General features: G+C 50.2%; 1 protein-coding gene across 1 annotated transcript; it reads left to right on the top strand.

Moving 5' to 3' along the window:
• The first annotated feature begins 479 nt into the window (after window positions 1-479).
• On the top strand, window positions 480-25,865 carry LOC308644463 (adhesion G protein-coupled receptor E2-like). The gene is made up of 20 exons (XM_081285634.1): window positions 480-549; window positions 2,045-2,098; window positions 2,273-2,392; window positions 3,405-3,560; window positions 10,421-10,552; window positions 11,035-11,181; window positions 11,595-11,741; window positions 11,872-11,918; window positions 12,029-12,106; window positions 12,505-12,682; window positions 18,236-18,343; window positions 18,674-18,894; window positions 19,085-19,264; window positions 20,905-21,102; window positions 22,402-22,637; window positions 22,870-22,936; window positions 23,502-23,593; window positions 24,565-24,733; window positions 24,817-24,927; window positions 25,508-25,865. Exons 1-20 carry the CDS (start codon window positions 519-521, stop codon window positions 25,514-25,516), a joined length of 2,481 nt encoding a protein of 826 aa, XP_081141760.1. The 5' UTR covers window positions 480-518; the 3' UTR covers window positions 25,517-25,865.
• The last annotated feature ends 332 nt before the right edge of the window (window positions 25,866-26,197 follow it).

The following is a 26,197-nucleotide window of genomic DNA, read 5'->3' as shown; positions in this document are numbered from 1 at the left end:
AACACACAAACTTACACAGACTCACCTTCTCCCTGCCCCAGAGGAGAGTCACGTGTTGGGCTGTTTGACTTCTCCTGTCCCATCTACTGAAGCCCTGTGTTCTATATTTAATCATGATCCTTGTTTTCATGTAAGTTACACAAGTAAGTCTAGGGATAGGTAATAAATAGATAAGTCTATTCATTCCGAACCAAGGTCCTAATGGGGCAAGAAGACCAGGAGAATGATCCTTCATGCTTGAGCTTCTAATGCACAGTGTCCTACCTTCCTGTCTCGAAAGATGTGTGTCACCCAAAGAGATCTTCAGCACGATTATTACCCAAACTAAGCGAATATTTGGCAACAAACCTCGAAGTTCTGAGAAATTCACCAGGGAACTGATCGGAGGAAGAAAGCATCCAGACCGTGATTTCCTCACTGTGGTCAACTTCGTCACGAGTCATATTTAAACAGGAAGCATTCTTAACTCCAACCAGAACCAAACATCCTCCGTCACTGGGCTGGCTGGTCTCGGCACCATGAGGAGCGGATGTCTAAGACTGCTCCATGGTAAGTGGAATCATGACATGTGACAGGCAAGAAAGGGAGCTAGGAGCCACCAGCAAGTCCTTTCCTTCATTTCTGGCTGTTTTTCTCACTGTTGCTGTTAGGGAGAGCAGGGAGGGTATTTGTAAAGGATGTCAGCTCCTTTTTTTAAATTATTGAGTTCTCAAAGGAGAAAGTTGTTCCTAGAAAGTTACTCCCTAGCACAAACTTTAGCACACAGGGGGGTTTCTCATTTACTCCCTGATGCAGCAGGACTCTCCAGATAAACAGGACCAATGGGGCGCTACAGAGAGAGGGGAACTTGGTTATTTTAAGAACATGGCTCATGCAATTGTGCAGGCTGAGAAGTCCAGACTCTGCCAGGTAGGTGCAGGATGGAGACCAGGGAGGAGGTGGCAGGATGGAGACCAGGGAGGAAGTGTCAGGATGGAGACCAGGGAGGAGCTGATGTGCCATCTCAGGTCCAGAAGCAGTCTGGGCCAGAACTCCGTCCTCCTAGGGGGCCAGTCTTGGTCTCTTAGGGCAGCCATGGGTTAGATGAGCCCCACACAGGAGAGGGGATCCTGCTTTACTTGCATCTTCACATTCAATGGGGTCTCCTCTGATGAAGGCCTCACGGCAATGTTTAGAGCCTGACCAGCTGTCCAGGCAGCGCATTAGATAAATTGACCAAGAAGGAACCACCAATACCCCTAGGCTTTATTTTAGGGATTGAGAACCAGACTCTCTTTGACTCCTCACCTGTCTCTCTGTTGAACAGCAAGAGGCTCATGTACCTAAGGCCCCGTTGATTGAGGAGGGTCCCCAGGATGTGCCCCAGGAGGGGGCAGCTGCTGAGTGGCAGGAACAGCAGGAGGAGGCCCCCTCAGCCTGAGCCCAGCACCTGCCCACAGCACCTTCCTGTTGGGGGGTAATAGGGCACCACGGGGTCCCAGGACAGGCCGTGGGGCTGACAGTGGTGGTGGCAGATGTGGCTCTCAGGTGCTCCAGCCACAGCTGCAGGCCAGGTGGCTGGTGTGGTGTGTGTCCCAGGAAGGGGACAGGGCCAGAGCACCTGAGAGACCAGGCAGGGGACCTGAGAGACCAGCTGGCCCTGACCCTCCCTTCCTACCTAAAGGTCAGTGATGGTGGTAAACACCTGACACACTGGGGTTTGTTCCCATGTGACCCTAGGACGTGGGTGTCATCTTGTCCCCACTCCACAGAAAGGGAAACTGAGGCAGGGCAGTGAGGCAGCCTGCCTGTGCTCCAGGGTCTGAACCAGGGCCACCAGGCTCCAGTCCCCCACCCACAGGCCAGGAGAGCCACGGCTGGAGCCCAGAGCTTGCCAGGCTCAGCCCCCTTCCCATCCCCCAGACCCTCTGGGAGGCGCCACCTGGGTCCCTCTGAGGAGTGGACCAGATCCGAGCCCAGGAGGGTCCACAGCCCCTGTCCTCCAGTGCATCGCCTCCAGCCTCCTCTTTCTGCTGGGCCCGCTGACCTGCCCTCTCTGTCACAGGGCTGCTGTGTGTCCTGCTGAGTCTCTCCAGAGCCGGAGCCCAGGGCTCTCAGGGTGAGTGTGGGGGAGCTGTGTGTCCACAGCCAGAGCCTGGGAGGGGCCCTGCACCTGCAGCCCAGGGAGGAGAGGCCTGGGCAGGGAGGCTCAGAGCATCTCCCCACATCCTGGGACCTCCTCTGGGGAGCACATTGCCCCCTCCCAGCCTCTGACCAGTCTGTGCCCCCACAGCCTGTAACCCCCGGTGCCCTCCTAACTCGGAATGTGTCAGCGCCACCGCCTGTCGCTGCAAGCCGGGGTTTGCCTCTTCGTCTACAGAGATCTTCACTGACCCCCTGGAGATCTGTGATGGTAAAGAGGATGGGGGAGGGGCAGGGCACATCAGAGACTGCAGGTGCCCAGTGCCAGTGGGGTCACGGGTAAGTTCAAGGGCTGAGCCTTTGACCTCAACGCCATCATCAAAGACAAAAAAGAGAAAGGAAAGAGTAAGTTGGCAGAGAGACCAGGGAATGGCATGGCTTCCTGCACAGAGAGGACTTGGGCCCCAGGAGTTGGTCTGAGCCTGCCAATGTTTTGGCTGGGCACAGGATCACGAGCCACCACACACCTTGTAGATTCAAACAGCAATTCTTTATTCCCGAACTCACACCGGCCTTCAACAAACACGTTCTGGGGAAATCCCAGTTCTGCCGCCGCCCAATTCACCTACTCCACGAGGCTTTCTTTCCCACTTTCTGAATCTCCCGAGAACTCAATGGGGGCTCAGGTAGCAGGAATGCCCTATTTCCAGCAGCAATAATCTTCAACCTCCAACTTCCCTAAAACCCATATTGTCTTAAACTGGGATCGCCCTAAACTTGTCTTAAACCGGGAATGCCTTAAACCCAAGGACCGGGATACTTCCTCAAACCTGATCAGCTCTAAACCCGGATCCGCCCTGGTCCTTGAACAAGGTCACCTTACATGCAATGTCAACAGCGAAATCCATTTAACATGGGGTACGCTGGCAAGGAAATTTCGATGCGTCATTCCTACTTGGCAATGGCCCTCAGCATGAGCCTGCCCTTACATCTGAAGAGGATGATGCTGATCTTCTAGCCCAACTCCCACCTTGGCATTGTCCCCTGTGTCCAAACTGGGAGTGGACACAGCCAGAGGACTGAGATGAACAGAGCAGACTGTGTGGTCTTTAGGAAGGGCTTGCTCCAGCTACAGCACAGCCTCAGCAGTACAGCTCAGGATTCTGTCCAGAAGACACTAACTCAACGTCAGACCCCATGCTGGTTTAGAAAGGGGACAGGAGTCTCTTGCCTGTAAGACCACACATCTATGGGAGGTGACCCTTGGTCCTATTATGTTGCAGACATCAATGAATGTGTGCCACCCATGAAAGTGTCCTGTGGAAAATTTGCTGACTGCCACAATATGGAGGGGAGCTACTACTGCATGTGCAGCCCGGGCTATGGGCTCCTTTCTGGGGCAAAAAAGTTCACTAATGAGAGTGAGAACACATGTCAAGGTAAGGCCCACCCCTCACCCCCACCCCACATACAGTTCAGGGCACCAGAGCTGATCTGGGGACAGCGCCCAGTTATAGCCTCAGCGTCTGGACTGTGAGATGGGGCAGCTGTGCGTGCACCCAACACCAGCAAGAGAGGAGGGGAGGGTCAGGGCACTCTGGGACCAGCTGCTTGGCGCCATCATGATAGCTCTTCCCGTGACAATGACCAGGGTGCTTATCAGGAAACCCTGTGGACATGTGTGATGTGATGACATCATTGTGTTTTTAAAAAAATAAAATAAAAAAAATCCAGCCTCAGTGGCCAGTGCCTGTGGTCTCAGCTACTTGGGAGGCTGAGGCAGGAGCATCACTCAAGCCCAGGAGTCCAAGGACAGCGTGGGAAACAGAGAGACCCCATCCCAGGTGGGGAAAAAGTGGGGGAGAGAGAAAAAAAGAATAACCCACAGGAAGGAGCCCTGATCTTCTAAAGCTACAAACAAAGGTAGAGGCTGGGGTGTGGCTCCCGGGCATAGCCCTTGCCTGGCATGACCAGGGCCCTGGGCTCCCTCCCCAGCACTGAGAAAATCAAAACCAAACCAGACGTAGTTTTGCTCTTGGTTCACTCTGTGACTTCAGACAAGTCACCTCACCTCTCTGTGCTGCAGTGTGTCCATCTGCAGAAGGGGAGTCCTGGGTCTGGGCCGTAGCTCAGTGGTAGAGCACTTGTCTACCAGGTACAAATCCCTGGGTCAGTCCCCAGAACCAGGGGAACAAAGTAGGAGAGGGGAGTGTCATGAGGAGGGAAATGAGATCCAAAGGCACTGAGCAGGTCCTGGCTCCCAGAAAGTGCTATTAGCAATGGCTTCTGAGCTGAACAGGGCCTGGGCCCCAGGACTTGGTATCAGCCTGCCAATGGGGGGATGAGGAGCTTCCAGCCCATGCCCACCTCAGCATTGTCCCCTGGGTCAGGATCCAGGGGTGTCAGCCAGAGGACTGGGACAGAGCTATCCTGTGGCACACAGGGGCCAAGGCCCTGGTTGACAGAGGTGGTGCCCACTCCAGGCCACTGTCCCACCAGCACAGAGAGGGAGGTGGTGTGGAGGCCAAGGTCAGAGGCAGGGGTCAGCTCCCTGGGTCCGAAGCCTGGACTGGCCACCCGAGAGCAGCATGGGATCAGCAAAACCACCTCCTCTCTTGGAGCCCTCCTTGTACCTGCCCCCAGGAGCCTGGAGCCCAAAGATCCCATGAGGTGGGGGCTCTCAGTGGCTCATTACTGGGGAACCCAGGGAGCTGGGGGGGGAGGCTGAGCCCAGGATGTGGGGAAATGTGGGAGTTGGTGGAAGGTCCCCTGGGGTGCTGCTGCACCTCATTCCCAGCTGTCCCCACGTGACCCCACCCCACCTCGTCCCCTCCACCTATGGCACACCTCTGCAGCCATTGCTACCAGCTGGGAACAGGGGAGGGGTCTGTGATCGCCCCATGGGGGCTGGACAGGGGTCCTTAGGGAGCATCAGCCCTGTCCTGGCCCGTCCTGCTGTGGATCCACACAGCCCGGATGAGGGGTCCCAGCAGGGCATCCTCAGGTGCAAAATGGGCCCAGGAGACCAGAAGCCCTCCCTGCCTCATCCTGACCCAGGAATCCTCTGGGCTCCGGGAACCGTTGGCCCCTTTCTGGGACACCCAGGGCCATCTGCCATGAGCTGTCACTCACTCCTGTCTGGGGTTCATGAGGCGCTGTGTTGGCCATTCACCTCAGGCCTCTGTCCTGTGGGTCCCTGTGGCACTCAAAGGGGACCTGCTTCCTGAGCATGTTCCCCTCACGTTTAGAGACCAGGAGAGATAAGACGCCAGGAAACACCCCGGGCCTCAGCTGGGAGCTGCTTCCAGAAGCTTCCTCATTTCGTGTCTGTGGCCCTCTCTGATAAGGGGGAACTTCCTCCAGGGGTGGGGACAGCAAGACTCCCCGGAGACAAGCTGGGCACCTAGGAAAGGCCTGTCAGTGTCCACCCACAGTTCTGAGTGCCACACTAGGAGCTGGGGGATTCCTGGGGACGATCGAGGGTGCATTTGTGCTGCTGTGAGGAAAGGCAGCTGGAATTGGATGCAGGCTGGGCCTGAGCACCTGGGTTTGTTTTATTTTTGGTTTTTTGTTTTGGTCCTGGGGATCTAACCCTGGGGCCTTACCACTGACCACATCCCAGCCCTTTTCACTATTTATTTGGAGACAGGGTCTTGCTAAATTTCTTAGGACCTCCCTGTTGTTGAGGCTGGTCTTGAACTTTCAATCCTCCTGCCGCAGTCTCCTGAGTCACTGGGATTACAGCCTGTGCCACCTCACCTGCTTGAGCACCTTGCTTTAGTTCTTCTTGTTGGTGCTCAGTGGCGTGGTTTTTTAAAATTGTGATGAAATCTGCATCCATAAAACTTATCATTTTAACCATGTTCCAGTACACTAGTTCTGTGGCACTGAGGACATTCCTGTTACACAACCATCTCAGTCATCCCTCTAAAGAGTGTTTTCTTATTTTTTTTCCTTTATTTCTTTAACTGACAAATAAAAATATTGTAGATATTCATCATATACAGAATGATATTTTGAAACATGTGTGCACACTGGGAAGGCTCACATGCTGAGAATACCTCAAATCTAATCCCTTGGTGATTTCAAGAATACAGAACATTGGCCAGACCCAGTGGTACACACCTGGGATCCAGCAGCTCTGGAGGATGACGCAGGAGGATCACAAGTTTCAGGCCAGCCTCAACAACTTAGCAAGGCCCTAAGCAACTTACTGAGACCCTGCCTCAAAATAAAAAATAAGCAGAGATTTAGATGTGGCTCAGAGGTAGTTCTATTTTTAATATCTGAGGACCATCCCCACTCCCTTCCGTCACAGGGGGGCTCACTTTCATTCCCAGCCATGGTGTGCACAGCGTCCTTTGCTCTGACTGCTGGCCACCCATGTGCACATCGGGCTTCCCCAACAGCCACCCAGCAGATATGAGGTGACATTTCATCACAGTTCATTTCTAGTCCCCTGAGGATTGGCGATGGCGGGGGATTTCTCCTGGGCCTCTGGGCCCTTCTCCTGTCGTCCTTTGAGAAGCATCTGTTCAGGTCACTTGCCCATTGGCGGATGGGGTGAGCGGGTTTCTTACTGCTGAGTTGCTTGATCAAGCTCCTCATGATACTTTGCATATTGACACCTAATAAGATGCTTGGCTTGTGAGTGTGCCTCCCATTCCCTGAGTTGTCCCTCACTCTGTCCACTGTTTCCTTTGCTTTTCAAAAGCTGTTAGTTGGCTACGATCCCGTTGGTCCATTTGTATTTTGCTGCCTGTGCCTTGGGTCCCATCCAAACCATCACTGACAGGCCAACGTCACCAGCTCTCCCCTGTGCTCTCCGCTAAGCAGCTGGGCAGGTCCAATCTGACCTTCACTGTTTAATCTGAGGTGATTTTTATGTGGTGTGAGGGGAGGGTCTGATGTCCTCCTGGTTGGCATGTCCAGGGTCCCAGACCTTTTACTGAAGAGTCCTTCCCATTGTGCGTTCTTGGCACCTTCATCAAAAATCAGCTGTAAATACGTGGGTTTTTCTGGGCTGTCTGTTCTGCTCCATGGCTGTGTGTGTGTCCCCATACAGAACCACACTGTGTTGTCACTACAGCTTCACAGGAGATTCTGAAGTCAAGTCATGGGATGTGCCCAGCTTTGCTCTGTTTCTGAGCACCTGGCTTTATCCTCAGGTGTTAATGATGAGTGTCACTCTGGGAAGCCCTTGGCCATGGTCTCCCACCCCCACTGCTTAGGCATCAAGAGTGGCCATCACTGCCACCTTCTTCCTGAGTGTAGACCACCTGTAGGACCCCAGTGGTGCAAAAATTCCCACTGGGGAGGTTCCAGGTAATGGCTGGGCCTCCCTCTGCCACTCCAGGATGGAGAGGAGATGTAGATCCCTTGCCAGGCCCCACCTTGGTACAGAATCTGAACCCACATGTCCTCGGGCTCTGCTCCAGAGAGCAGAGTGGTCCTGGGACTTCCAGGGCAGCCCGGCCTCAGGAGGTCCTCCTGAGGTCTTAGGTCTGTCCACATCTCACAGCAGGGTCAGGCTGAGCACCAGGGTCTCTTTCCTGAGAGAAAGCACAACTTTGGGAGTTGAGCCTCTGACCCGTCGTGTTGCAGACATCACCAAATGAGGGCCATGAGAGTGCCCTGTGGAAAATCTGCAGACGGCCAGGTCATACAGGGCACAGTTGCTGCATGTGCAGCCCAGGCTGTGTGCTCATTTCTGGAGCCAAGAATCCTTTATTAACGAGAGGAGAACAGCTGCAAGGTAGGCCCTTCCCCCACCTCCCCATCATCAGGGTTGAGGTTGCCAGGCCCTTTCCTGTGACATCTAGGCGGCAGAACCCTGGTTACAGGAGTGGTGCCCTGGTCTGAGACAGGCAGGTGTGTGTACCTGTCGCCCAGCACAGAAGCAGGGTAGCATGAACGTCAGGGGCCAGCTCTGCGACTGGCTGCCTGTGCCTGTGCCACCTGTTAGCTGCATGTTATTAGTCAAATCACTACCTCTCTTTGAACTTGGTCTACCCATCTATATCATGAAGGTGATCATAACAGTGCCTACCTCCTGTGTCTCCCAGGAGGATTATGAAAATTACAGGTGCCTGTAAGACAGCCTGGCTAAACTGAGGATGAAAGGAGACTTTGACCAGACAGGATCCCCGTGGGTGCACATTGTGTCATATGTACAAGCCTTGACCAAAGGGAAAAAGCTTTTTTATGAATTTTCAAAAAGCTCCTCCTCTCCAGGTGGACACAGCCGCATCTGATGACTGAAAAGTGGGTTGGTTTTCAGCCCCTGCTTACCATGGGCTTGGGCACCCTGACGCAGTGAGCAGCCTGGACAACTGCACCTAAGGGTCAGGATCCTCCTAAGTACAAGCCCTCGGCCTCAGATGGTGGCTATCGTTATTGGCACGCCCTCTGTGCCCCACGCTGTGTTGCTAGGTTAGAAAGAAGCCAGGGCTTGTGGGGTGAGGGGGCAGAGCTCATTCAGGTGGATAGGCAGAGGCAGGGTGAGCAGGGGTGAGGTGCAAGACACCCCCGCCCCCGTGGGCTCAGCTCAGTGAGGGGCTCAGCTGGGCCCTACTCGTTCCCTCCTCACCCTTCAACACTGTGGTCTTCACTGCACCTGAAGATAGGACCGCTGGCCTCACAGCCCATGGAGTCAGTGATGGGCAGACCTGGTACCCACTCCCTGGGCTCCTTGCCCCACCTTCTCCAGGCATCTCAGAGCCATGCAAGACCCTTGACTGCTCATATCTGTTCACTCCCCAAAACTCAGAACCCTTCTCAGAGGGCCACTTCTGGACCTTCAAAACACCCTGTGCCCATCTGGCATCTGTTTTGCATGAACAGCAAGGGGGAGGGGTCAAGATATCCCAGGAGCCTGTGGCGAGCTCCTTCCAGCGCCACTTGGACCTCTTCCCAATGCTAGCAGCTGCTGGAATGAGCCCTGCCCCTTCCGGGGCCCACAAGGACTCAGCCACCTGGAACACTCCTGGGCCCCCTAGCCACCATGGACCCAGGGACCCAGTCGGGAAATTCAGGAGGAAGGAAACTCGAGGGTAGGTCCAGTCCACAGCCAATACTCTGGCCTGGAGAGGACGCTCCCAGTGCCCCACGCTTTCTCAATGAAGCCCTCCTCAGACACGCCCTCCTCGGACACGCCTTCCTCGGACACGCCCTCCTCCGCCAGACACACCAGCCACGCCCCCGCCTGCCACGCCCCCATCTGCCACGCCCTTCTGCACCTCTCAGCCTCATTCATTTCTCTACGCTGCTCTCTCCATCCTGACTTTGGTCCGCTTAAGGACACTGAAGGATGGTGTGTCAGGACAGGGGTGGGCAGGGTGACACTGAATCGGGTGGAAGAAGATGCTCCACTTGGAACACACAGTAAGGGAGGATGAGGTAGAACCACTGCCCAGCCCCAACCCTCTCCAGAGGAGGTCAATCCAGATGCCAGGGGCCTGACCACTGGGGACAGAGGCAGATAGTGGGTCCCACGCAGCAGGCCACAGGTCTGTGTCCCGGTGGAGGTGAAAGACAGATGACAGAAATGCCTGCCACCCTTCCCAGTCCCCATGGCTCCACTCACTGCTGCTGTCCACCCCCAGCTGGCCTCCATAGGACAAGGATGCCTTCATGGGGTCAGGAAGACACCTGCATGGTCTCAGAGCTGCCTGGCTGGATGTCAACCCTGGGCTCTCTGGCATGGTCCTCACTCCTATCCCTGCCATTAAGTCTTTTCCCAGTGGGCCTGGCTCAGGGACGGATCTTGGTTCCTTTCTTTGGAGCTGGGCTCTCAGAGCTAGTGGGATGAGAGAACCTGTCCTGCTAGGTCACTGGGACCCAGGGACAACTCAGCCATCGAGCAGTCACACTAGCAAAATCAGGCCAAAGGCCACCCTGGAAGCCAAGACAGGCCCCACTTGGGAGCTCAGTGCTTCCCCTGCACTGGGGTCCCAGGAGGACCCATCTGGCCTCTGCTCCAAATCCTCAAGCCAGGACACATGTGGCCATGACACCCTGACCCAGCTGGCCTTGACCCTGCCTCCCAGGGAGGCAGAGGGCACTGGAAGGACAATAGAGGGTCTGGAGACCATGCTCCCCATGAAGAGCCTCCTTGTGGGTTAGGAAAGGAACCTGGGGACACAGTGGGTCCACCCCATGCCTCCATGCCAGGAACCTGGCTGACTCCCAGCCTGGGCTGACAGAGCCAAACCCTCTGATCACAACATTCGCATCCAACCCATCAAGCCACCTGAAGCTGCCGGCTGCCCACATCCTGCCCCTCTTCTTCCTCTTGCAGAAGTGGATGAATGTAAGCAGAACCCCAGAATCTGCAAGGGCCGCAGCACCTGCACCAACACTCAGGGCAACTATACCTGCAAGTGTCTTCCTGGCTTTGAGCTCAACCCAGAGGACCCGAAGCTGTGCACAGGTAGAGGCCCCAGGAGAACCCCTGAGGGTGGACAGGATCCAGGGGTGCAGCAGAGGCAGGTCCTGCGCCCAAGGAGGGAGAAGACCTGCAGGTTCCCACCGGCCAAGGGGCTCAGGCTCTGCCTAAGGGAGGCCGCAGGGCCATCTGGCCTCAGCTCTTCCTGGTCTGTCACCTGAGAGTAAAAGAGAGTCACTTTCAGTTCTGACAAGGAGCATCCACCATGGCCAGAAAGAGGGCGACCAGAGTCCTTGGTCTGGAAATTCCACCCCCTGGCCTCAGTTTCCCTCTGGCTCCACCTCCTGTAAACTGCTGTGCCCTTCATGCAAGGAGGCCACCTTAGGGTGCTCTGAAATTGAAGTCACCAAGTGAGGCACATGCAGAGGTCCTTGGTTTGGGACAGCAAAATGATGGAGAAGTGGGTGCAGTGAGTAGGGGCGTGGGAGCCGATCAGGGGCGGGGACTGACCCCCTGCTTTGTCCTAGATGTGAATGAATGCGCCTCTGGACAAAACCCGTGCCACAAATCCGCCCACTGCCTCAACCAAGTGGGCAGCTACCAGTGCCGCTGCCGACCCGGCTGGAAGCCGGTGCGCGGATCCCCCAACGGCCTGAAGAACACTGTGTGCGAAGGTGGGGCTCAGAGGCCACACTCAGAGGCCCGCAGAACAGCCGGGATCGCAGCCCTCCCGGGCAAACCGACCACGTCCAGTGCTGCTGCGCCTGCGCCAACTAAAGCTCCGGGGGCTGGACTGGAAAGACCTGGTCCTGGGGGAGGAGCTGGGGTCTGTCGGGAGGCTCCCGGGGCCCTGGGCAGCAGCTAGTGACTAACTGGGTGACGAGTTACCCGCAGCCTCACAGTCTGCACCTGCACAGGGCTCGCACACCCCTTGATCTGGCACCCACCTCTCAAAGGTGTGGGTCGCCAGGTGGCAGCACCGCAGCCTGGCAGGGCACTAATGGCGGGAAGAAGGGGGTGGAGCTCGGACAGCAGAGAGCACTGGTCCTGGCTGAGGCAGGACTGACCCCTCTGTCTCTGTCCCCAGATGTGGACGAGTGCAGCTCTGGGCAGCATCAGTGCCACCAGTCCGCCATCTGCACCAACACCCTGGGGTCGTACCAGTGCCACTGCCGCCCAGGCTGGGAGCTGATTCCTGGGAGCGTCAATGGCTGGAACAGCACCATCTGCAAAGGTTCCCAGCCTTCCCTGACCCCAGAACCTCCCCCACCCCACACACGTGCACACCCACGTGCACATGCTCATACACACCCACGAACGCACACGTGCACTCCTCCTAATGAACCACTGTCCTGTCCCCGCAGTCAAGCCCTTCTTTACCTGGCCTCTGCCCCCTGGAGTCCACAGCCAGGTGAGCGCCCCAGCCAGGACAGGGAGGTGGGAATCCCTGAGGCAGCACCCTGTCCACCCCTTGGCCCTGAGCTTCCCACCCACCCGTGACCCCTCATCTCACCTCCCCAGAGTCTCTCCCGCTTCTTTGACAAAGTCAACAATCTGCACAGGGATTTCAAGCCAGATCAGGCCAAGGACACCATCCAGGTAAGGGCAGGATCCAGGGGAAGCAGGGGGAGACCTCCCATAGAGGGAGGGGGCAGCTGTGGTCTGGGGGAAGGGGGACAGGCCCAAGCACAGTGGGGTCCTGTTCTGAGCTGGCCCCTCTCCAGGGCAGGCGGAAGAGGACACTGGGAGCCACACACACTGTTGGACGCCCACGTGCACTGTCTTCCTCTTGCTCTCATCCTGGTCTTTGTCATCCTTGACAGTCATGAACCAGGGCTGACCTCTGAGGAGCAAGGACCACCCAGGGAGTCCCAAACCATGCTCTCTCTATCCCCAACTGGACAGTGTCTGGGTCTGTTTTCTGGGGCTGAGTGGTCAAGCTCTTCATGTGGTCCTTCTGGCCCGAGTCCACCTGCTCTGTGCCCCCATCCCTCCAGGGGATCATGCAGGAGGTGGATGAGCTGCTGGAGACCCCTGGGGACCTGGAGACCCTGCCCCCCTCACAGAAGCACTGCGTGGCCACTCACCTGCTGACAGGCCTGGAGAGTGCCCTGAGAAACCTGAGCAGGGGTCTGCCTGAGGGGACAGCGACCTTCAATTATTCTGCAGGCACACGTAAGTCCCTGGGTCTGCACCAGCCCCTGTTCCTAGCCTCATTCCTCTTCTGATCCCACTAGAGCTGAGTGGCCACACTGTACCTCAGTGACTCACATAAATAATCACAACAGTGAAAAAGGCATAAAACCAAAAAGAGTACACATGTACAATATAGTATACATTATCAGCAGAAAATGACAATAAGGAATTTTAGGGGGGCTGGGGTTGTAGCTCAGTGGTAGAGCACTTGCCTAGAGGCACAGGGTTCCATCCTTAGCACCACATACAAATAAGTGAATAAAGCAAAGGTGTTGTGTCCATCCACAACTAAAAAAAAAATTTTTTTTTCTAAGAATTTTAGGTAACAAAATAGAAACAGCTTCCAAAAGCTAATTTGGAGTAATGTAAACTAATCTTGCTTGATATTTTGGTATTAATTGTTTTATTGTGGTAAAATTCATTTTACAAATTTCACAAATTAAGTTCACCATTTAAAATCCAGGGTTCGACATTTCAGTGGAATTAAGAACATTCACAAACTGATGCAGCCATCACCTCCATTTCCAAGACAGTTTTCTCCAAAATCAAACTCAGTGCCTCCTCAGTTTTCATCCCTCACTCCTCCCCTCCCCCAACCCTGGCATCCACTCACCTGCTTGCTGTCTTAATGGGGCTGCCTATTCCACCATTTAGTAAAAAGCAATCATACAAAGTGTGACCTGTCCCTCTAGCTTTTTCTCCTAGAATAATTCTGTTGAGCATGGCATAGCATCACTCCATCCCTTTTCATGGCTGAATATGATTCCATCCTATGGGTGTTGTGCTGACCCACTCAGCCACTGATGAACATTTGGGTTAGTTCCACTTCTTGGCTATTGTGCCTTACCACTAAGAATATTGATGTATAAGTGTTTGTTTGAAAACTGTTCTCAGTGCTTTGGTGTGTCTGTAAGGACTGGACTTGGTAGGTAACATGGTAATTGCATGTGTAGTTTTGGGGGAACCACCAGACTGATTGCAGAATGGCCACACTATTTCATAGTACCACCAGCGGGGTGCAAGGATCCCCTCTCCATGGCTTCGGCAAAACATGTTACTTCTGATTCAGCTGGTTTTTATCATGGCCTTTCTATTGTATTTGAGGTGATGTCTCCTTGCCTGTTTGAGTTGCAACTCCCTGTTGACTGGTGATGGTTAGCATCTGTTCATGTGCCTCTGGGCCATTTGTGTATCTTTTTGGAGAAATATCTGGTCAGATCCTTTGTGCATCTGTGATTGGGTTGGTCCTTTGGTTGTTGAGTTGCAAGAGCTTTTCATCTACTTTGACAGGAAACCATTATGAGATGTGCAACTTGGAAATGCTTTCTCCATCCTATAGATTATCTTTTCACATCTGTGATAATCGTTTCACTTTAATGTCAGATGTTTTCAATTTTGAGGAAGTCTACTTTATCTACTTTCTCCTTCATTGCTGTGCATTCAACATCATATCTAACAATTCATTGCCAAATCCAAGGTCTCCTATGGGCTTCAGTTCTTAGATGGAGGCCTTTGTTCTATTTTGAGTTAATCCGTGTGTGTGGTGTGAGGTAGGGGTCCACATCCTTCTTTTTCCTTGGATATCCAGTAATCCCTCATCAATCATTGAAGAGACTGTTCTTATGCCCATTCAGTAGTCTTGGTCCCTGGCTGAAAACCAACTGACTGCAGAGGTGTAGGTTTATTTCTGGGCTCACCTTTCCCTCTGTCTTCATGCCAGTACCACGCTGCTTTGGGCTCTGCTCATTTGCTGTCAGTTCTGAAATCAGGAGTGTGAGTCCTCCACCATTGTTGCTCTTTTCAGCCATGCTTTAACTACTTGGATCTCTTGCAATGCTGTGTTAGTTTTAAGGGGAGTTTTTCTATTTAAGAAAATTATAATATTAATGGCTGTTGGGACATGGATAGGGATGACATTGCCTTTTTAGATCTCTTTGGGGCATGTCACCATCTTACCAATATAGTTTCCCCATCCGTGAACACAAGGTGTCCTTGCCTTCATTTGGGGTCTTTAATGCCTTTCAAAACCTTCTGTAGTTCTCTATGTACAAGTCCTGAGTCTCTTACTTAATTTTATTCCTAATATTTTGTTAGAGATTGTTGTGTCTATGTTCATAAGAGATATAGGTTTCTTATTTTCTTTCTTTTTTATTTGTATTCTTTTATTTAAAAAAAATAAATGACAGCAGAATGCATTACAATTCTTATTACACATATACAGCACAATTTTTCATATCTCTGGTTGTATATAAAGTATGTTGACACCAATTCATGTCTTCATACATGTATTTTTGTGCCTCTTTTTTAACCTTCTTTTTTATTTTATTTTTTTTCTGGTTGTATACATAGCATATTCACACCAATTCATATCTTTGTACATGTACTTTGGATAAAAATGATTATCACACCATCATTTCTAACCCCATGCCTCCTCCTTTCCCCTCCCACCCCTCTGACCTATCTAGAGTTCATCTATTCCTCCCATGCTCCCTCTCTCTATCCCACTATGAATCAGCCTCTTATATCAAAGAAAACATTCAGAATTTGGTTTTTTGGGATTGACTAACTTCACTTAGCATTATCTTCTCTTACTCCATCCATTTACCTGCAAATGCCATGATTTTATTCTCTTTTATTGCTGAATATTCCATTGTGTATATGCCACATTTTTATGCATTTATCCACTGAAGGGCATCCAGGTTGGCTCCACAAAAGTTTAGCTATTGTGAAATGTGCTGCCATAAACATTGATGTAGGTGTGTCCCTGTAGTATAATATTTTTAAGTCCTTTGGGTATAAACCGAGGAGAGGGATAGCTGGATCAAATGGTGGTTCCATACCCAATTTTCCAAGAAATCTCCATATTGCTTTCTATATTGGCTGCACCAATTTGCAGTCCCACCAGCAGTGTATGAGTGTAGCTTTTTCTCCACATCCTCGCCAACTTATTGTTGTTTGTCTTCATAATAGCTTCCATTCTGACTGGAGTGGTTTTGATTTGCACTTCTCTAATTGCTAGTGATGATGAACATTTTTTCATGTGTTTGTTGACTGATTGTACATCATCTTCTGAGAAGTGTCTCTTCAGGTCCTTGGCCCATTTGTTGATTGGGTTATTTGGTTTTTTTGGTGCTTAGCTTTTTGAGTTCTCTATATACCCTAGAGATTAGTGCTCTATCTGATGTGTGAAGGGTAAAGATTTGCTCCCAAGATGTAGGCTCTCTATTCACCTCACAGGTTGTTTCTTTTGCTGAGAAAGAACAATTTAATTTGATTTCATCCCATTTATTGTTTCTTGGTTTTATTTCTTGTTAAAACCAAGAAACAATAAATGTTAATTCTTGCTATAGGAGTCTTATTAAGGAAGTTGGGGCCTCATCCCACATGATGAAGATTAGGGCCTACTTTTTCTTCTGTTAGATGGAGAGTCTCTGGTTTAATTCCTACGTCCTTGATCCACTTTGAGTTGAGTTTTGTGCATGGTGAGAGATAGGGTTTTAATTTAAAACCTCTTGTATTTGGTTTTCCAATTTGTTCTTCATTCTTGGGAAATTTTCTGATATTATCTCATTGAAGAAATTGTGCATTCCTTTGGTTTAAAACTCTGTGCCTTCCTCTATCCCAATAAGTCTTAGACTTGGTCTTTTGAAGCTGTCCCATAATTCTTGGATGTTCTGTTCATGGTTTCTAACTTTCTTCACTGGGTGATCAACTTTATTTTCCAGACTATAAACTTTGTCTTCATTATCTGATTTTCTTTCTTCCAAGTGATTTAGTCTGTTGGTTATGCTTTCTATTGAGTTTTTTATTTGATTTATTGTATCCTTCATTTCAAGGATTTCTGACTGGTTTTTTTTTTCAGGGTTTCTATCCCTTTCTTAAAGTAATCTTTTGCTACCTGTCTTTGCTCTCTTATCTCATTGTTGGAGTGATCAATTTTTGCTTGTATTTGCTCATTTAGGCCATTCTTTAATTCACAGATCATTTTAACTCTGAACCTTCTGAACTCCTTCTCCAACATTTCATCAACTGCACTGTCTGTGGGTTCTGTTATTATAGTGTCCTGGTTTGTTTGGGGCACTTTCCTCCCTTGTTTTTTCATGTCGTCTATGCGTCTTCCTTTCTTGCAGCGTGGATCTGAGATATTACAGATTCTTCCCTATATTCTTGTAGTACCCATGCAGATTGTCTGTACCTCACCTTGATGTTGGGCTTCCAGACCCTGCTGGTGTCCCTCAGTGGATGCTACTGCATCCTAGATCTGGGACCTGTGTAAGTTGGAGTGGGTAGATCTAGGCCGCTGGGCTTGACCTCCCACGGTAGTCTGCTGGCCCGAAGGGGTGGTGTTGCATGAAAGGCTAGGCTCTGGTGGTCTCTGCCCCACTGGGGGAGGGGTGAACAAGGCATGTTGTGCGCCTGGGCCCTGTAGAGGCCAGTGTGGTCTCTTGTGATGTCTTTATCTGGTTTTGGCCTCAGAGTAATATTGGCCTCCAGGACTTACTAGATACTGTCCCGTCTTCAGTTGTTTGAAAGAGGTTAAAAAGAAGTCATGTTCATTTTTCCATAAATGGCTGGTGAAATTCACAATCAAAGCCATCTATCTCGGATGTTCATCAGGGAGGTATTTCATTATTGATTCAATATCTTTATCCATTATAGGTCTCTTCAGATTTTTTACTTATTCTTGAGTCAGTTTTGGTAGTTTGTGCGACCATAAGAATTTGTCTATTTCACCTAAGTTATCTAAATAGTTGGTGACATTTGCTCTGTTATAATTCTTTGTAGCTTCAGATTTTGTATATGTGTGTGTATATACACACATGTATGCACAACACATATAATACACATATATACAAAATCTGAAGAAACAAAGAATTATTATATACATATATGCTGCCCCCGACCAGCTCGGGCAGCTAAACTAAAGGTTGCTTGAGTGAATTTACTGGGATACTAAATAAAACACAGACACATATTATAACTTTAAATCAAGCTTCAGGACAGCTCCTCCACTCTCAGCCTCAAGTCCCCCAAAGGGGAGAGCAAGGAAAAGTCATGAGAGGCTGGCGAGAGAGAGCTAGCACGTTTGCAAGTGAATTTTTATTGGAGGGACCCTCATTCTTGAGAAAGTTCTATCCAAAAAAGGTCAAGAGGGACAGGGTTACAAGGACAGAAAAGGTAACTCGACCCCTGGGGCTGTGGGAGGCCACACCTATGCATGAAGACACATTCTGCTACTTTGAGGATCGGGAGAGTGTCTAGGGCCACTACGAAAGTGACTGACAGAGCCTCTACCGATCATGGGAGGAAAATGCTAGCCATTCAGTGTGACGGCCCCCCACACATATATGTATGTGTATATATATTTGTGTATATATATACACATATACATGTGTGTGGTTATAGTGAATTGGAGGTTACACGTAGGTCCTTGATATATGTGATATACACGTGTACATATACAATATCCACATATACACATATATATATATATGTTCCTAACATAACTCTTCTTCTTCCCATGACTCATAGAACTGTCCCTAGAGGTACAAGATCGAGGAGATGGCAATGTCACCTTGAGTCAGAATCAGGCAAAGATGCAGCTGAACTGGAATCTGGCACAGGAATCTGGTTACACAGGTAACATCTGAGATGGGGAGAAGGTGGAATGTCCACCTTACACCAGTACCATCCTGTTTGGAAGAGGCCTCAGGGTGGGAAAAGATGCCCAAAATACAGAATTCAAGACTAAAGGGTGTTGTGGGTGGGAAAAGGTCACTAGAAGAGCATCCAAAGGGGAGGTTCTGGGGAGTGATGGGGCCACATTCTGTTGTGTGCACGTGTGAATGTGGAGCAGCAAGTCCCGCTATTATGTATCATTATAATACAACAAGTCAAAAGGAGGAGAGGCCATCTAAGGAGGAGGCCCAGGAGGAGACCCTGAGACTCACCCGTGGCCTCGTCCTGCAGACCCTTCTGTGGTGGGCTTGGTCTCCACCCCAGGGATGGGCAAGCTGCTGGCTGAGGCTCCCCTGGTCCTGGAGCCTGAGAAGCAGGTGGCTCCCCATGGGACACACGAGGACTTGCTGCCAAGAGTCTCCTCTGTCCTGCTCTCTGATGTCGTCTCAGCCTTTTTGAGCAGCAACAACACCCAGAACCTCAGTTCGCCAGTTACCTTCACCTTCTCCCATCCTGTGAGTGGGGGGGGGGGACCATGGTGTGGGAAGAGCCCCAGGCCCAGGAACACCCTTGTTGTCCTCTTAACCTTGAGGTTCAGCAGGACTCCCCACAGGTGAACCCCACACAGGAAAGCCAGCCCTTCCTGGGTCAGCATCTCTGAGCACAGGAAGACCAGCTCACACCCCTGTCCTGTTCCTACAGCCAGTGACCCTTGCACCAAGGCATGAGGTGCTCTGTGTCTTCTGGGACCACAGCCAGAATGGATGTGGTCTCTGGGCCACTGAAGGCTGCAGGACAGCGGGCACTGGAGATGGCAGCACCACCTGCCACTGTACCCACCTCAGCAGCTTTGCCGTCCTCATGGTCCACTATGATGTGCAGGTGAGAGGCTGCCTTCAGCATCGATTGCTGCAAAGCACACTTATGCAAATGTCGCTGCTGAAGTAAAACAAATTTGTTCCCTCATGGTTTCTGTGGGTCAGCAACCCAGCACAGGGGGATGAGTTCCTTGTACAGATTCTAAAAGACTGACAAGATCACATCAGCCAGGGCTGCAGTCTCTTCTGGGTCTTGCAGCCCTCCTCCAGCTCCCTGGTTGCAGGCAGAGTTCAGTTCCCTTCTCTTAGCAGCTGTCAGGGGGGACCACACTAAGTTCCTAAGAGCCACCCACATTTCTCCTCATATGGCTCTCTTGTTGGCCTTCTCACAAAACACCAGTGTTCCCATCTAAAAACCAGCATGAAAATGTCCCTCTTGTGGAATCCCTTTCAAGTTTTGAATGTGTTTTCACAGGAAGATTCCAGATCTTTAAAGCAATCACCTGATTACACCAGACCCAGGAGAATAAACTCCCTAATCTAAAAGTCAACAACCTAAATTCCACCTGCAAAATCCCAACACCTAGCTTATCACAGGACTGAATAACTAGAGAAAGGTTTGTGTCACAGCAAGGAGTGGAGATGTAAAGATAAATTAGAATTCTGTTCACTACCAGGATCTGTAAGACTAGAGTGGTCATGGTTATTGGTTTGCAAAAAGAACGATCTGGTTATAAGGAGGTCACAGAGGACAAGGGGTGTCAGGACAAGGGATGAGGGACCAGGGGCTGCACTCTCCTATGGCTGATTCAGGCATATCAACCGAACATCTGTTTTTTGTTTTTGTGTGTGTGTGTATATATATATATATATATATGAAATTAGCTTTAATTGACTTTACACCAGAAATTTCAAAATTCAGCACATGTGGACTGGGGCTGGGGCTTAGTGGTACAGATCTTGCCTAGCACATGTGAGGCACTGGGTTCAATCCTCCGCACACATAAAAATAAATAAATTAAATAAAGGTATTGTGTCTACTACTAAAAAAAATTTTTAACTCAGCAATGATAATATTGCCTGGAGGAACTTTTATTTTTAAATGCTTTCTTAGGAAACAATTTCAAATTTTTAGATATGTTTCAAGAACAAAAATAATACAAATAGATCAGATACTTGGTTAAATGAAGAAAGTTAATGATGATGGTAACTTATAGTTTACATTTTCCCACCTATTTCTCCAAGTCCTCTTAAAACCCACCACCCCATTACTCTTTACCCAGAGCCATTTATTTTGAAAGTTTTGCCTCCGTTTCATTTATCAGGTGTCATTCTTTCCCTCTGCTCCTCCTCTGTCCTGCCTCCTAATTTCCCAATTTTGTCTTTACATCAGGGTCTCAAATGTAGCATGCACAAATGTCACCTGCAGGGTTCAAACTTTGTTTTCAAACATTTTCTTGGGAAACCATTTCAAATTGACAGATATGTTGCAAAAACAAAATCCACACAAACAACATCTGTTTACCTGCTCCGTTCAGAAAACCTAACAGTCCAACCTTCTGAACCTGGAGCCCCTCCCCTACCAGCTTCACACATGGACCCCGTCCCTCCATTCCTGAATCTGCTGCACCAAATGACTCATAGCAGAAGGTCCCTACCCCGCAGCCGAGAACGTGGCTGTGAAGGCTCCTCCCTCTGCCCCAGGACGACGACCCCGTGCTGAGTGTCATCACCTGCGTGGGGCTGAGTGTGTCACTGCTGTGCCTGGTTCTGGCGGCCCTCACCTTCCTCCTGTGCAGAGCCATCCAGAACACCAGCACCTCCCTGCACCTGCAGCTCTCGCTCAACCTCCTGCTGGCCCACCTGCTCTTCCTCATGGCCATCGACAGAACGCAGCCCAAGGTACCCAGGTGTCCCTGCCCCGCCCGCCCAGGGGTGCTGAACTCAGGAGCCAGGCTGCCCAGCTCCTAATCAAACAGCCTGGGTCCCGGGAAGTCCAGAGGTGGTCGATGCCTATTTCACGTTGACGGATTCAACGAGAAAACGAACCCTCTTGACGACTCCATCACCTACATCTCGTGTTGCTTAGCAACAGGGCTTGCATCCTGGGGAAGTTCCTTCATTAGGGGACCATGTAGGGTGAACCCTGACACAAATACTAGATGGCATCCGTCAATCACAGGACGTGGCCTCCTGATTCAATCAGGAGACACGATGGAGGCGACTGGCTGGCGTCACGGGGCACCCCGTTTTACAGCAGACATTTTTTATGAGAAGAAACAGGAGGTTCTACTGAATTTTTAATTTGGTTTATCAAGTCCTTCATTTTCAAAATTCCTATTTGGTTCATTTTTAGAATCTGGCTTGATTGAAATGATCCTCCACTTCCTGTATCTTCTCCAGGTTCATTCCTTACATCTTTTTTAGCTCTTTCAACATTTTAACTAGGAGCTTTCTAAATTCTTCTCCAACATTTCCTCTGTTGTCGTGCCTACAGAGTCAATTGTTGGAGTGCTGTGGGCTGTGGGGTTTGCTTCCTTGCTATTTCCTGCTGCTTTCCTCCTGCTTATAGGTCTGCCCACCTTCTGGGTTGATTATTTTCTCTGCTTTGATTCAAGGAATTACTTAATGAGCTTCTTTCTCTTAAGAGCCCAGGGATGGGTGAATATTCAGCTACTTATACTGTCATTCAGTGTGCGCCCTGAGCTGTTCCCAGGATCAGCACCATTTGGAGACAAGATACTAAGCCCTGTGAACTACAGTCACTTCTAAAATAATGTGAAAAGCATAGTGTAGTAAATTCATAAGCCGCCACATGATCATTGGTTGGCATTTGTAAGTATTAGGTCCTGCCCGACCTTGTGTTTACCTGCTGTTCAGTAACCAGCAGTGCAGGGGGTTTGTGCACAAGAGGATCCCCACTACTGCATGAGGAACGCTGCAGGGCAGCGCTGGGAGGCTGTGACGTCACCACTACTGCATGAGGAATGCCCCAGGGCAGCACTGGGAGGCTGTGACATCACAGGGCAGCAGGACCTCTCCAGCTCTGCTGTGATCTATGGGAGCACACACACAGCCCATGGCTGAAGCACCACAGTGCAGCGCCTGGTGCACAGCAGAATCCCCCACCACAGGGCGCAGGGGGCATCCTGGGCCACGCCCAGACCCTGACTTCTGCCCTGGGGTCTCTCTCCTCCCCAGGTGCTGTGCGCGGTCACCGCGGGCGCCCTGCACTATCTCTACCTGGCCTCCTTCACCTGGATGCTGCTGGAGGGGCTGTTCCTCTTCCTCACCGCGCGGAACCTGACTGTGCTCAGTTCCTCCAGCAGAAACAGGCTCATGAGGAGGCTCATGTTCCCTGTGGGCTACGGGGTCCCAGCTGCCATCGTGGCCGTGTCTGCAGCAGCCAGACCTCACCTGTATGGCACCCCTGCTCGGTAAATGTGGACCCCACTTGTCCTTCTCCTCTTGAGCATGTCCACAGTCATCACTTGAACCAAAGTAGCATTTTGAGTATTTCAGAGCTTAAGCAGTAGAGTGTACTGTGACATATCACACATACAGGGAGTCTGGCTTCCCGTCCTTGTGGTTGTTCATGGTGTGGAGTGACTCTGGTCGTGGATTCCTACATGAACACAGCAAAGTGATGTTGTTCTCTCTCTTGCTCAGTTGCTGGCTCAACCCAGAACAGGGGTTTGTGTGGGGCTTCCTTGGACCTGCCTGTGCCATCTCTTGTGTGAGTGATGTCATAAGAGTTCCTTGCTGTCCACATGAGGGTCACTAGAAGAGCAGGATTATAAGGATGGTGATGAGAACAGGACTATCCTGGATTGTTACGGGTTGGGTTGGGTTTTCCAAGACTTCTGCATCTACAAATTCTAATGCTATTGTCAAATACTAAAAGCCACTTTGGTGTAATTGATGCTGCAAGGGCTAGAATGCAGAGATAACAGATTTATATTTTTATTCAATAAAACTTTCCCTGATGGGGATATAGCTTAAGGGCAGAGAGCTTGCCTGGCATGCACTAGGGTCTGGGTTCCCTGACCAGAACTGCAAAAGAGAAAAGAAGATATTCATAAACCTCCTGTGGTTTCTTTTGGGGGGGTTCATTTTACTTATACGTGATGGTAGAATCCATTCTAATACAATTACATAAGCATGGAATATACCTTATCTAGTTAAGAGCCCATTCTCATGAATGTACATGATGGTGGGATTCACTATGATGTTGTCATTTATGTACACAGGAAAATTATGTCAGATTCATGCTGCTGTCTTTCCTCTGTGGTTTCTTGAAGGTCAATTTGGTTTTCTTCCTGATGACCCTCTGGATTGTGAAGAGCAAGCTGTCCTCTATCAACAGAGATGTGTCCACCCTCCAGAACACGAGGTGAGATGGACCAGGGGACACAACCCCACAGAGGTGGATGATGCCCAAGAGCAAATCTATGTGCCTTGGCAGCCCTCGTGTCCCTCCTGGGGGGCTTCTGGGTGGCTCTGCTGCTGATGCCACAAAATGCCTCCAACTCTGATCCCAGCTTGGGACTCCCTCAGCCTCAGGAGGAATTGGCGTTGGCTGATCAGCAATGCTTGGACTCTTTTTCAGTTCTTCCACAGCAAGAGTGCCAAGAGCATTGTTGTTCTCCTGACAGTCGCCACGTCTCAGGCTGCACTTTCTTGTCCCACTCTCAGCTCAGAATCCTTCTCACCCTGTAACTGTTCCCCTGTAGAAAAACGCTATTCCAGTTCAATCCTCCAGGGGGCGGGGTTGTTCCTTCACTCAGCATCTTGTGTAAAATTCATGCTCTTTCTTCTGGGTTCCTCTGATTAACCTTTCAAATTTTTGCATATCGCTATTTAGTTGTATTACCACTTGAACAGAGCAATCGATTAATGAAAACAGAAATTTTGTCCTGTGTTTGTTTTCTGAGATAGTGTTTCCCTGGCTGGCCTCCAATCCCTGAGCTCAAGTGATCCTCTTGCCTCAGCCTCCTGAGGAGCTGGGGCTACAGGTGTGCACCCCTGCCCCCAGCTCCCAGCTTCTCTTTGTGTTTTTTTTATGTCCAAGCCCTAGCACAGGGCACCCTCAGTAATGCTAGATTAATGAAATTAGGGATCCTCATGGAACATCATAAAATTTTTTGAAGTAAGCTTATGAATATTCACTATCCTGGGTCCAAGTCAAAAATCTATCCTGGACCCAAAATGGCATTTCTACTGTGGGTTATCACTGAGAGTAAAGATCAGAGTTCAGTCCAAGAAATCGCTCACAGGGAAGAGTAGGTGCATCCATGGGTGGAGAGGAGAAAAGCCTGATTATGTTATGGGTACATTATAATCCTCCATTCTCCTCCAACCTAGGATGCTGACATTTAAAGCAATTGCTCATCTCTTCATCTTGGGCTGCACCTGGTGTCTGGGTGTCCTGCAGGTGGGCCCCCTGGCCCCCGTCATGGCCTACCTCTTCACCATCGTCAACAGCCTGCAGGGCGTCTTCATCTTCCTGGTGTACTGCCTCCTCAGCCAACAGGTACCCCTGCCCAGCTCCCACCCATGCCTCCCCACCCACACCCCTCTCTGTGAGCTGATCCACAGTGTGGGTTGCCTCTGCAGGTCCAGGAGCAGTACAGGACATGGCTCAAGAAGATCTGGAAATGGACAACTGAACCTGAGTCCTACACTCTGTCTAGCAAGGCTGTGTCCGACGCCTCCAGACCCAGCATGGTAAGGTCACACTACCTGCTCCCAGAGCTCATGTTCCCTGGTATTGGCAGAATTTCTCTCCTCCTGTCCACAGACCATGCTTCCCCTGCCCTCCTGGACTCCACCATCATGCCTGCCTGTCCACTGACCTTACATTATTCTCTCTCCCTCCCTCCCACCCACCTCCTTCCCTTTTATTATCATTGTGTCCCCACCCCTATCTGAGTCTCCTAGCCCCTCTTACTCTCCTAAAGACCCTGATGATGACCTTAGGCTCACCTGAACAATTATTTGTCAATTGAAAAATTTAAAAATTAGGGAGCAGGATAGTTGCTAAGACCCTCCAGTGGTCATCCACCAGGCACAACGGCTTAACAGCTATAATTTAAAAACTCGTTGTGTATATTTGAGGTGTGCCACATGAATATACAGAAAATAAAATGGTTACTGTAATAAAGGAAATTAACTTACCCATCATCTCACATTCTTGTTTGTATAGCTAAAATCTCTTTATCTAACAAATCTTTTCTTTCCTTTTTTAAATGGAACTTGAGTTATTTTTCAATAATCTTATGTCACTTTTCAATAATTATCACTCCAGAATAATTAGAAAGATCACCGGAGCTACATCCTCCATCCCCATGGACAATCTGAACCGCCACTGAGTCACTTTTGAGCCATTAGGACAGGACAAAGACTCTGGACTGTGTGTTTCAAGAAATCCATGGTGTTGGCCATGTGAAGGGATTCTTGGAGGACATGATTGACATTCAACTCCTGCAGAACCTGAAATGTGTCCATGCCCGACATGGTGCTGAGCAAACTCAACATCCAGATGCCATCTGCAGCCCAATTCCTCACTTTCTCTGTTAAACGTTCTTCTACTGCCCCCCCTTCCTATGAGGCCTCTTCCATGCAAAAATTCTAGAAGCAAGAAAACCAGCCTCCCAGGATGCTCACATCCACAACATTCAAAAGGAATAGAACTCACCTTAAACTTTTTGACAACAACAAAAAAAATTCATGGAAATAAAATATGGTGGTGTCTACAAGGAAGAGACCTTGCTCTATGTGGGACTTAGGCTTCTGAGGATGTGGAAGGCTCCCCAGAATGCCATATTCCACTCAAGATCTTCATAGACATGAAGTAGTGGCCAAATTGCCAAGAAAAAGGATCCCCAGATAATTTCCTGACAGACATGTTAGTAAGTAAGAAGTAAAGAGTAGGAGAGAAGACTGGGAAGACAGGGAGATGGGCCTGGGTCACTTCCTGGGTACTGAGTACAAACAG

This window comes from Spermophilus citellus (genome assembly GCF_964194105.1).
Source record: "Spermophilus citellus genome assembly, chromosome: 3".
In the NCBI taxonomy this organism is placed as follows: Eukaryota; Metazoa; Chordata; class Mammalia; order Rodentia; family Sciuridae; genus Spermophilus; species Spermophilus citellus.
Note: the sequence above shows the minus strand (reverse complement) of the source record. Positions and strands in the feature narration are given on the sequence as shown.

Coding starts and splice junctions, on each gene's coding strand:
- LOC308644463 (XM_081285634.1), top strand. CDS start 519: ATGAGGAGCGGATGTCTAAGACTGCTCCATG. Junction 11,742..11,871: donor GAACAGCACCATCTGCAAAG/GTTCCCAGCCTT, acceptor CTGTCCCCGCAG/TCAAGCCCTTCTTTACCTGG. Junction 22,937..23,501: donor CTGCCTGTGCCATCTCTTGT/GTGAGTGATGTC, acceptor GGTTTCTTGAAG/GTCAATTTGGTTTTCTTCCT.